This window comes from Astatotilapia calliptera, chromosome 11 (genome assembly GCF_900246225.1).
Source record: "Astatotilapia calliptera chromosome 11, fAstCal1.2, whole genome shotgun sequence".
Lineage (NCBI taxonomy): Eukaryota > Metazoa > Chordata > Actinopteri > Cichliformes > Cichlidae > Astatotilapia > Astatotilapia calliptera.
In genome coordinates this window covers 11318788-11331239 of record NC_039312.1, presented here as the reverse complement: position 1 = coordinate 11331239, position 12452 = coordinate 11318788, and the positions used below count along the sequence as shown (strand labels likewise).

The window sequence follows — 12452 nt, the reverse complement described above, 5'->3', positions numbered from 1 at the left end:
AGTTAGTATTGGTACTGTGGGGTGGGAGAGCAGCACAGTCGTATAGCTGCCTTCTCGTTTCAGTTCATGCAATTTCTCCTTTGTTGTGGAGACAATTGTTAAATCAGTTTCTACTTTAACCGATGTCTACTTTAACGTTCTTTCTCCCACTGGCTCCTGGGCCATTAAATGGGAGTTTTTGTTTAAAAAAAGAAAGAAAAAAGAAGCAAATGTAATTTCTTAGTATAGTGCTAGTTTAATCCAGAGAAATGTATCTAAATATCTAGAGGTTTAAGATAAATCTATAGAAGTAGTAGTACTCACCCCTGTCACTGCTGGAAGTAGTGCGATGATCAGCTGCTCCTAAGACTGTGTCAAAATAAATAGTTTGTATGCAGACGGGTTTCATTTTAGCATCTGGTTAAATCAGTTATGCTTTATGCTTTCCCTACATAAAACAAACAGACGCTAGATCGTTCTTTTTCAAATTTAAAGATCTCAACAGGCATGAAGCTTTTTTGGCATTTTAATAATTGCATATATATAGCGCTTTTCAGGGCCCTCAAAGCGCTTTACAATTCCACTATTCATTCCCTCTCACTTTCACACACTGGTGGAGGCGAGCTACAGTTGTACCCACAGCTGCCCTGGGGCAGACTGACAGAAGCGAGGCTGCCATATCGCACCGTCGCCCCTCTGGCCATCACCAGTAAGAGGTAGGTAAAGTGTCTTGCCCAAGGAAACAACGACCGAGACTGTCCGAGCCGGGGCTCGAACCGGCAACCTTCCGGTTACAGGACGAACTGCCAACTCTTTGAGCCATGATCGCCCATAATGTGATAATGCTAACTGTAACTGACTGAAAATACATTTTAGTCAGTTTGCTACAGGTGAATGAATTTGTGGAAACACCATCACTGATCCTAAAAGAGCAATAAGCTGGTTAACCAACATGACCAGCAATATAATTTATTTTTTTAAAACTAGCCCCAGGCCATCAGATCATTGATGATGATGAACCTTGTTACTGATTTTCTCTTTTTAAGAACTTGAGCCAGAGTTTACAGATACTACAACAAAGTCACGCAGATAAAAACTGGTGCTCTGCCAAAATCTTCAGAATTTCTGTTCTCATCTGACAGCAGTTGGTTTGATCAAAGAGCATATTGTACACAGATCTAGTGTTATATATAACTGCCCTACTGTTACTATGCTTTAGAATTTTTTCTCTGCTTTATATAACAAATTACTGCATGTACAGTGGCATTTGTCATTGGCATGCCTTGATCTTGGCATTGCCAGTAGATAAAAACCCACTTCTGTTGGTTTGTAAGCTTAAAAAACAAACAAACCAAAAACCCAAATGACCAAATGAAGTTCGATATGTATTCATTCCTTTCCAAATTTATTTTGAATTTGGCATAATTAAACCAACTGATGGTTCAGTATATCCAAAATCTAGGTTACAGAAATTGTGTTGTTGCCCAGCTATGAAAAGGTCCTTGGTTATTTTATGAGTAAATTCATCCTGCTTCACCTAACCTATCTGTATCAATCTAACAATACCTCTTCTGAAAATTCATGAAATCAAATATTTGTTGTTGTGTAAATGTATACTGTGTAGAGGATTAAGAGAACCAACAATTACATAAATTAAAGGAAACTGCTCTGTAGTTCCTGGTAGTCATGCTGGTGGAACCAATATCAGCACATTGAAATGCCACGTCAATGGCTCTTTTGATTGCAGCCCTCTCTGTGAGTTATGTGGATAATGTGTGTGGTCTCTTGCATGGATTATGGGAGACAAACACTTTGGCTCTTCTTCCAAGTCTCCTCCGGCACTTGACAAAGTGTGCTATGCATTTCTTTTTCACACCATCCGTTCTGGTTGCTAGGAGACTGGTTGATGTTCATTCTTGACCCAGCTCACTTCTTGTTATTCATTTCTCTTTCTGAATCATTCTTGTTCCTTAACTCTAATACTAAAAATTATTTTTTAAATTATATTCAAAAATTAATAGACTTATGTAAAGAGGCATAACAGAAGGTCACAGCATTGAAACTGATGTTTTGCCATTTTACTGCCAAGTCTTTTTCCTTTTCTTTTTTCCTTTTTGTTTTCCTCAGTGAGAAAGTTTGGACATTTGTCAGAACTGGACTAGTTATGTATTAATATCAAGTAAAGTGTCGAAATGATGAGGCCGCATTAGTGCGTTTCTCTCATCTCTTCTTTTGCACATGGAGGAGAGTGTTTGCACCTAAACTGAGGCTTGATCGGTCTACTTTCTTCCTGTCAATTGAAACTATGCACTGATTATTGGCAAATAACAGGATTCCACCTTTATGTGCCATTCTGGCCTTGAACCTCAAATATTAATGTAAAATGATTTCACATAAGTAAACAAACACCTCATAATATTTTCACTGGAATCTGTGTACAGTGTGTCCTAGATTTGCTTTTCTTCTTGCATAACACTTGTCATCACTGTATCTTGGTAAGCCAGTGTATGCCGTTTAAAAATACAGTTACTTATTTTCCTTTAAAAGTGATACAAGGATGCTTATTTGCACAGAATAGCATAGCAGGCCAATAGGGGTTGGTCCCTACTGATGGAATTTCCAGCTGAGTTCAGTGACCTGTGAAAGATGGCAATTAGTTAAACGCACAAACACAAAAGAGAAACGATGTTGACGAACTATGGAAGAAAGTAGAGGGGTTTTGGTAAGCTTAACAACTAATATACTGGTTGACAAATCAGTATATATTCTGACTTTAAGGTTTCTTTTTACTAGTCTGCACTCCCGTCTTCCCTGTGTCACTCACAGATAGACAACACAGACTAGTCATATAAAAGGAGCTACCATTTCTAAAAGGTGGTTGTTTCTAACCAAGAACAACACAGTGGTCAGTAAACGTCAACGGTGTGGTCGCTCTGACTTACCAGCTGGTCGAGGTTCAGTCCAAATTGAATGTGTCTGTCTACCACATACATACTATAACTCTGTGTGGGTTTAGGCTAAGCTGTATTGTTTTGCAATGTAGTTTGACTTCATGTTATTAGCTCACCCTCACCCATCCTAACAAAGGGGTTGAAGGAATTATGAAAGTAAATGGATTTAAAAAAGGAAGAATTGGACTCATTCATTTGAGTACAATGACCAGAATGCATAAAAATGGCACAGACTAGCACAGTTTTCTCTTTCAAAGGTACAAAAAAAGAGAAGCAAACAGGGAAAAATTGTGGGGTTTTTTGTTGTTGTTATTTTTTGTTTCTTTTTTGCTCATCCCTACAGCCAATCTGCTACTGTGAAACTGCTCTGTTCACCAGCAGCTAACTGCATAGTGGAAATATGGGACAAGGCAGGATTTGCCTCATATCATGCAGAGTTAAATGCTGTGAGATGCGGGCAATGAGCTTCTCACTGACATCTATGCTGTTTGAGACCAGTCTGTTAAACCTCTTCATGCCTTACAATTGCACTGTGAAATATATAAGAAAAACACTGAGGCATGAGCTGGTTCAAAAGGAAGATGTTTTTGAACACTCATCCTTAACGTCCTCACTGACATGAGGTAGCATACTGTGAGACTGCTCCTCCCCGCAGGCAGCCATCTGGAAGAGTAGGGAAGAATGGAGGTATGCAGGGAGAGGAACATCTGGTCTTCCCTGAGTTTGCACGGACAGAAAAGATGATGGATGTGAAAAACCTACACCCCGCCGGGCCCAGATGCAGACCTACATTTCTGATTTTATAGGCATGCAAAATGGTTAAATATCATGACTCTCGCTAGACTGTGTGTTTGTCATCTTGCAATCCATCTGTGATGTAGTCACACTTTTCATTAAGTCCACTATTTCATAATGGATGCACAGATTAGAGCAACATCTGTGCTACCTACTCTGCAGCATTAGTTGCTCTGACCTACTAATAATTCCAGTGTTGATAATGGATTTCTGTGTTTTATAGTGTATTATGTATTAAGTGTATTATCAACAGCATCAAGCTTAGCTGTTGCTTTTATGTCACTACAATGCATGTCCCTTGTATTACTGTGTAAATGACTTGATAGTGGTGTAATAATGTCGTATTATGGTCATAGGTATATATTTCTTAGACACCCTTTGAGGTATTTTTAGTGTTTCTAAGAATGCGGTTTGGATGATTGTATATTGGGTATAGCAAGAAAAAGTGTTGTGCTTTATGTTATGAAAGTGCTTAGGAAGAGCTGGAGGTACAGTGTACTACTGTGTGTTACTTTTACCAAGTGTGCATAGTAGTATGCCGGGATGTGTCTTGACTGTGCAGTGCCCTGTAGACTAGATGTAAATCAGTTCATGGATCAAGTCTGCAGAGCAGCGTGCCTTTTTAATATTGAGCCTTACCAGTACACTTGGTGAAACACCCAGCAGTGAAACCCGAAGCATAATTTATGTGTGTACACACACACACACACACACACACACACACACACACACACAGTAAATGAGAGGCTGTGGACATCCAGGTAGATATACACAGTAGGCAAACACAAATGATGACTCACCTTTGCTTATTTGCAGTCTCATTCAAATGTAACCACAACTTGTTTTAAATGTAGCACACATTTGCATTTGTCCTTGTTTGCAAATAATACTGAGAAATAAAATATTTACACTTCCAGTTATCCTTCATAAAACTCAACTGAATGCACAACTAGCCAAGACACACACACACACACACACACACACACACACACACACAAAACCGCTCCTTTTTACACTCACTCTCTTGCACATAATAATGACACTGAAGGAATTCCAAGCAGCTTCTTAATCCAAGCAAGTGCTGACTGAGGCTTAGATTGAATGGAGGAAGAACGAGAGATGTTTAGATGTGCAGGTGAAAGGGCAAAGGGGTTTATAGGTGAGTGGACAGAAGTCAAGATCAGAGAATGGGCTTTTTCCTCATAGTATTAGTTCTTTCAAGGTATTCCTTTATCCAAAAAAGAGAGGTAACACGTGTTTTGCACATGTAAAAAAAATAAAATTGGTTCTGCATTTGCTTTCTTCCTAAAGTCCTTTTTTTTTTTTTTTTTTTTTTAATAAGTTTTTTTTAATCAATAAACAAAAACACAGCTCTGTTTTCTGTATGGTTGCCTAAATTCATCTTCTGAACATGTGTTGCTGATTTCTCTAATTTCTTGCTCTGCAGGTATGACTACAGAGAAATGCTGTACAACTCCACATTCTGTCTGGTACCTCGAGGACGACGGCTGGGTTCCTTTCGCTTCTTAGAGGCTTTACAGGTCAGTGATTAAAAACGCACATATTGCTTTTTACTGCTGACTGTATTTTGTTAGAATATAGGCTCATTGCGAATTTTATTCAATATTTTAGGGTGGTGAAAATGTAATCCTAAAACAAGTGTAAAAAAAAAAAAAAAAAGACTAAGTGGGATGTCTCACAACTAAAAGAAACAGCTGCTCCCTGAATCTATGCAGTAGCTATGTTGTAACCGTAAACCCATCTGTAACTCTACGAATATGACCTCCCTGGAAATGTAGCTAAACATCGCGTCAGCATAGTCTGGAACAATTGTGATTGGCTTGTTCACTACCGTCGATTCCTCTCACCCATTTCTAGATACTTTTTTGCCATAGTTTTTAAATCGGTGAGAGAATAACAACCATCGTCAGTATAAGGAATATTAATCATAGTGTCAATACAAGGACTCACAAATGTCAGCAAATTCCTGGAGAGAGAATGCTGATATTGGATGTACAAAGAAGTGAAAAAACTTTAGGGATAAATATGTTCTGTGTCATAGGATTTACAAAGTCTATATTACACTTTAGTCATCACAGCTGGTAGCATGCCTTGATTTGGGAGGGTTTTTTTTCTTATATATCGGATGCTCCTCCTGATGCAGCCCCTGTTTTTGTTTTTTTGTTTTTTTTTTCTTCTTCCTAGGATTGAATCAGGAATCTTTTCCTTGTTAGACAAATGTGTGATCACTACACTATGGAGCCGCTGTGGCATCTCACCAAATGTAGATCCCAGAGAAGGCAGTCTTTCAGAAATAGGGAAGTAGTCTTCATCACCCTTCATGGATAAAATGGTCCAGTAATTTAAGAACGCTGTTTCTTCTGCACATCTGTGAGGGCATCATTAATATTGGACAGGGTTTGGAGCGGTGCATGCTGCCATCCTACAGTTATGTATAGTTTTTAAATGCCTTATATTTAAAAACAGTCTGCTACTTAGACTGATATTTAATTTTTTTTTGGAAACGGGGTTGTATAGTACAATAGTTCAGGAAATACAAATCATATGCAACATCATGTTTAATTTTGCTTGAAGAAGCTATTTTACACACACACAGTTGTTTTCATATCTTTGTGAGGACATCTAATTGACATAATGCTTTCCTTGCAGCCTACCCTAACCATCAAAAATGAATGCCTAACCCTAACACTTAGCGAGCGTAAAAATAACCATAACCTAATTGTAACCCTGACACTAAAACCACATTTTGAGCCTGAAAAATGCCTTCAAGCTCGTGGGGATGGGCATTTTGTCCCTACAAGAGCTGTTGGTCCCCACAAGTATACTGACATTCCAATTTTTGGTCCGCACAAAGATATGTAAACATGGTACACAAACACAGAGTCAGATTATTCTTAAGGAATCACTTTAAAATTTGAACATGAATAAATCTCAGCTGATTTCCAGCCCACAGAAATTGTAAGGTGCTAAGATCATTAAGGCATCATCATTTTACAGTCTTTCTTATATTAAGCAAATATAGATTAAACTGATTCAAGAAATAATGTTGTGTGTCAACACCAAACCTGATCAAACAATGAAGCTCCTCATCAGCACTCGAGAGTGCAAAAAGTGAAGTGCTTATTTAGTCCTAGTAGCTCTCTCACCCAGTGCCAGTCATTTTGTTAATGTGCAGCTAGTCTTACTTTAGCTGCGTATGACTCACAGCTTTTTCTGCCATCTTGTTTCTTTTTTTCCTTTTTTCTTTTTTTAATCTGGTTCAGCTTTTTCCATTCCTTTAGGTGACACCCCCCACCCCACCCCCACCTACTCAAATCTTCCTCCACTTTTGTTTTTGTGTGGCAGAAAACATGTGCCTAATCATTTATGTGAATGGCTACCCTGCATTTAATGTTCCTCAATTATCCAACAAGTGTCCCTAATTCAACCCCAACACAGTAATTATCTCATTCACACCATCTGCCTGTGTTTTAGGTGTACAGATATGGCCAGGCTCATGTAGTGACAGCGTGCTCAGATCATACGTTGAAGAGTGCCTAAGTTAATTTTATTTAACGCATACTTTTACTTGAGGCAATTTATGTTGTTAAATGAATGTTGTAGGAGATGGAACTAAAATGATGAGTTTTGATTTTACCAGAGGTAAAATGGGCACTGCCTCTGTATTGAATGAAATTGGAAGATGATTACATCACAGGGGAGGCCACTCATAGACAGGACGCCAGAGGAGAAAGCTGTGTGTCTGCAGTGGAGTTAGAATGCAGAGGTTGGCTAGATTGTAGGGATGGGCCGTGGCAGGGAGAGGCACTGGGGTGTGTGTAAACACTTATACAAGAAGCAAAGAAGTTGAGTAGGACAGACGCACGGAAATTTGACGGAATTTGTGAAAGCGAACAGGCTGTTGTGAGGCATAATGCCCCAGTGACTGAAGTCAGTGAGTGTAAGGAGTGAAGATTTTCCATCCATCCATCTTCTTCAGCTTTATCCAGGGCCGGGTTGCGGGGCCGGGTCGCGGGGGCAACAGCCTAAGCAGAGGTCTGCCCCGGGGCCTCCTCCCGGTGGGACATGCCCAGAATACCTCACCCAGGAGGCGCCCAGGAGGCATCCTTGTCAGATGCCCGAACCACCTCAGCTGGCTCCTTTCGATGTGGAGCAGCAGCGGCTCTACTCTGAGCCCCTCCCGGATGGCTGACCTTCTCACCCTATCTCTAAGGGAGAGGCCAGCCACCCTTCGGAGGAAGCTTATTTTAGCCGCTTGTATCCGTGATCTCGTTCTTTCGGTCACTACCCACAGCTCGTGGCCATAGGTGAGGGTAGGGACGTAGATCGACCGGTAAATTGAGAGCTTCACTTTTACACTCGGCTCTCTCGTCACCATGACGGACCGGTGCAGCATCCGCATCACTGCGGCCGCAGCACCAATCCGTCTGTCGATCTTCGGCTCCCTTCTCCCATCACTTGCAAACAAGAGCCCGAGATACTTGAACTCCTCCATTTGGGGCAGGAACTCATCCCCGACCCGGAGTGGGCACTCCACCCTTTTCCGGCTGAGAACCATGGGCTCAGATTTGGAGGTGCTGATCCTCATTCCCGCTGCTGGAGTGAAGATTTTCTTTAAATCTTTATTTAATTAGAGTGAAACTCTTGAGATTTACAGTATCTCTTGCTGTAGTGCCATCGTCCAAGACAGGTATCATTAACCCAGCATGTTTTAGTGGGAGAAAGCAGAGCTTCTGGAAAACATGCAGACCACAACATTTTACCCAGACTTCTAACTTTTTTGGAAACCTGGTTGCAAAGTAATTAAGGAAATCCAATGCTTAATGCTTAGTTCCTCTAGAAGAAAACTACATTATAAGACTGAGTCACCCCTCTTACTTTTATATTTTGGTTCCAAGGAGCCAGTTTTTATTGTGATTTTTAAAGTGGTTTTAAGCAGTAGTTCTCCAGGCTTTCTGAAGGTTTTTCAAAGTTTTTTCTTTGGCCATTGTCAGCTTTTCCGTTGATTTTCAGTCTAGTCCTTGTACCTGATCATTTTTCAAAGGTTTTTTTTCTTTTGAACCACATAACACTGATCTATGAAGTCTTCAAGAATTAAAAAAAGTACTTAATTGATGAACCATGTTGTGTCTACACACAACAGATGGCAAACAACCAATTTTAAATAGCATCTTTAAGCACTTCATCATGTGACAAAAATGCACAATTTTTTTCCCATTTCCTCAGCTGAGTTGAGTGAAAATGCGAAAGATAAAAGTTAGAAACACAAAAAATAATATTTTTCCACCTAGAATAGGATTACCAAAGAGAACAGGACAGGAGGACAAAGAGGACAAAAGAAGAATTGGCACACACCTAAAAACAAAAGGAAAAAAAACCCATCTACAGTACGTGAACAGTATATGAAAGTCATGCCCTAAAGAAACAGGAAAAATCCAGCAATGACCTATTTTCCTAGCAAAGTATAGAGAACTGAACAGTGGCTTGAGACTTTGGTATAGAATAGTATATATCATAGCAGAAAGTTTGTCATACTGAGTTTTTATAATGGTTCTTTCACATATTGGCTGGGTAATATCCTGAGTTACCTACAAGGGTTTGAAGATTATTTCTCTGTGAGAGCAGCTAGGCAGGTAAAGCATGCAAAGACCTTTGCTAATGACAAGATGATTAGATGAATACTGCAGCGCTCTGATGCACGAGTGTTTGTTCCTGGATGCACAAGACCAATCAGTAATTGGTAGTCCGCTTAACAGATTACAGGAGGCTGCTGTGCACCACTAAGACACAAAGACATCCACCAACAGACACACCTCAGTAAGAATTTCATTCATCTCTTAGACACAGGGGTTTGATAGTTAAGCCATTTTAAAGTTTATCTTCCTTTCCACTAAGTACATTGATCATTTTTATGAAGCCACACTGCTTAGTCACTTTGAGAGGTAGTCGTCACAGTATTGCAGTGATTCTGTGGTTTACGGAAATGTGCTGTGAAAAAAAAGTGTCGATCCAACTGTTTAAATTGCCTTATATGAGTACCTCCTTTTTTTTATTGCCTCCTAAAAGAGAAATTATTCCACAAGACCGATGCCTGGTTGTTCCCTTTGAATATGAATATTGAGTATAAATATTTTAAGACTCAGGTAGCAGGCAATATGGCACTGGCAAACTGATTGCACTCTTATCCAACTTCTCCTCCCTGCTTGAGATATTTACTGTAAATTTAAACGTTATTAGCATACTGTGGGTCTCACAAGTTTCACAGGTTCCATTCTTAAAGCGGTTCACCTTATTAACAGTTCATTTTCTCTCTGTATTTGTGGTGTTACTCTTGCAGGCAGCTTGCGTGCCAGTGATGCTAAGTAATGGCTGGGAGCTTCCCTTCTCAGAGATCATCGACTGGAATAGGGCAGCTGTTATTGGGGATGAAAGGCTGCTATTACAGGTAAGCAGAGCTTCTAAGTTAAAAACCTAAAGCAGGATACCCTATATACATATAGAGGTCGAGTGCCATAATAGCTCATTAAAACCTCCTAGAATACCACTAAAAAACACCACTGTCATATTGCCATTTCTTGAATTTTTATTACTTTTTTTTTTTTTTTTTTTTTTATCCCTCATCACCAGTGAAAGTTATTATAATAAAAGCATTATCTCCTGTCTTGATGTTTTTGGTTATTTTATCAGAATCTAATTCATTGGACAGATTTCAATGCATACATTCATGTGAAAAAGAAGGTTGTCAAAGAACTATAAAAAACTGAGCACGCCACATGATTTAGTAGCATGTAGAACCACATTTGTAGTTTTCTGTGAGTTGCTGCTGTTTTTTGTGGTCATCGTCTTGTTGCATGACTCATTTTCAGCGAAGATTTAGCTGTCAGACAGAGGGCCCCATGTTTGACTCTAGACACACAGAGGAGCTTGTGGTCGACTCAATGACTGCAAGGTGCCCAGGTTCTATGGTTTTGAAACAAGCCAAAATCATCACGACTCCACCACTGTGCTTGATAGTGTGTATGAGTCATTTGTGCTGATAAGTTCTTGTTTCTCTTTTTTTCCTTTGTTTGTTTTCCAAATGTGGTGCTGTGAATTGTCTCCACTTCTGCTCCAGAAGTTTTGTAGTTTGTTCAGGTGCGACTTTGCAAGTCATGCTAAAATATTCTTTTTAGAGAGAAAAACCTTTCTTCTGGCAGTCCTTCCAAACAAGCCATGCTTGTTCAGGCTTTTGCAAATTTTACTATCATGATGTTTAACATTTAAATTGCTAACTGAGGCCTACGTAGCCCACCCACCCCCAATTTCTAAACATTGCACTGTCTGACCTCGTTCAATGGTCAGACAGTCTTCCTGTTCAATGGCTGCTTGTGTTTCGGGGCTTTGCTTTGAAATGTCTCCATAGGTCTTGACACCGAGCTTGTCACTCATGCCGAATGTGGTCACCATCAATTTTGCGATTTTGAATTTCCTAGGATGTTGAGTCGTGGTAAAATAGTGGCCTTGTGTTAAAATGCACAAACTGCCAACACTTCTGCTTTTATACATGTGATCACACTTGATGTTTAATAAACGTGTACCTTTTTAGAAATGGGATAAGTAACAATGCTGGCTTCTCAAATCTGTTATCATGAAAGTATTTGGTTATTCAGTTTTGTATTAATTTTTTTCACCAATTTTGACTTCCTGTTTTGCTCCGACGTGACGGTGATGAAGGAAGCTGTAGTACCCATACTTGCCAAATGTACAAGAGACTTCAGTGCTTGTGATGAACATTGTCAGTATCGGTTCTAGTAAAGTGTCATCATACATTATCTATTATTTGTTCATATGATAACATTTTACATACAACTCTAAGGGTGTTAATTCTCATAGATGACGATGATGTAGATTGAAGGTGAGTTTTAGTTTTTTCCTCTAAACACTGAAGGTTTTTGGCATGTCTTAAAAAGAGATGGTAACAGCAGCATGCAGGTGTTCCTTGCTTCTTTTTTCCAGTTTTTGTTTATGTCAGCTAGCAAGTGCAAAGTGTCTGAATATTGCTGCATTTTGAGGGCACATCTTCGATGACCTCCATGAATTGTTCAGTGCTGATTTATTGGTTTTAACCCCTTTAACCTGAAACTACTATACAGCAGATATGACAGCAGAACTGATTTGTGTATTGAGATTATCCAGTTTAAGCTGTTCTTTTCTACTTTCTTCATTAAAATAAATGTTCTTGCATATCTTACCTGTTCCCTAGATCCCTTCAACAGTGCACTCCATCCACCAAGATAAGATCCTCTCTCTGAGACAGCAGACACAGTTCCTGTGGGAGGCTTATTTCAACTCTGTGGAGAAGATAGTACTGACCACACTGGAGGTACATACACACCTACATACAACTCTCCACATGTGTGTCACTATATACAGGCGTAAAAGTGCTGTGTATTATTTGTCATATTTTAAAACCTCACTACTGTGTTAGTATTTTTCACTTCTGTATTTGTGCATAAATACAAGCGTAAAAAAATACAGTTAAATTATAAATCTATTAGTTGTCTTATCATTTAGGAATGATTCTATTCTTTTCATTATTCTTATCGACTTTGTGGTGACGTATTATCAGTACAGACTGTGTAGTAGCACTAGTACAATGAAAATGCTCAAAACCACATTGAAAACCAAGAGGAGTGATGTATATTGTTAAGCACTGCTGTCATGTTT

At 39.4% G+C, this 12452-nt stretch overlaps 1 protein-coding gene across 1 annotated transcript in view; it reads left to right on the top strand.

The window, feature by feature from the left end:
• LOC113031623 (exostosin-1b) overlaps positions 1-12452 on the top strand; it is a 40529-nt gene that overhangs the window by 21176 nt on the left and 6901 nt on the right. Inside the window, exons 2-4 of the mRNA XM_026183870.1 lie at positions 5173-5266; positions 10084-10191; positions 11989-12108. Of these exons, the coding sequence (XP_026039655.1) occupies positions 5173-5266; positions 10084-10191; positions 11989-12108 (322 nt within the window). The remainder of the gene's footprint in view (positions 1-5172; positions 5267-10083; positions 10192-11988; positions 12109-12452) is intronic.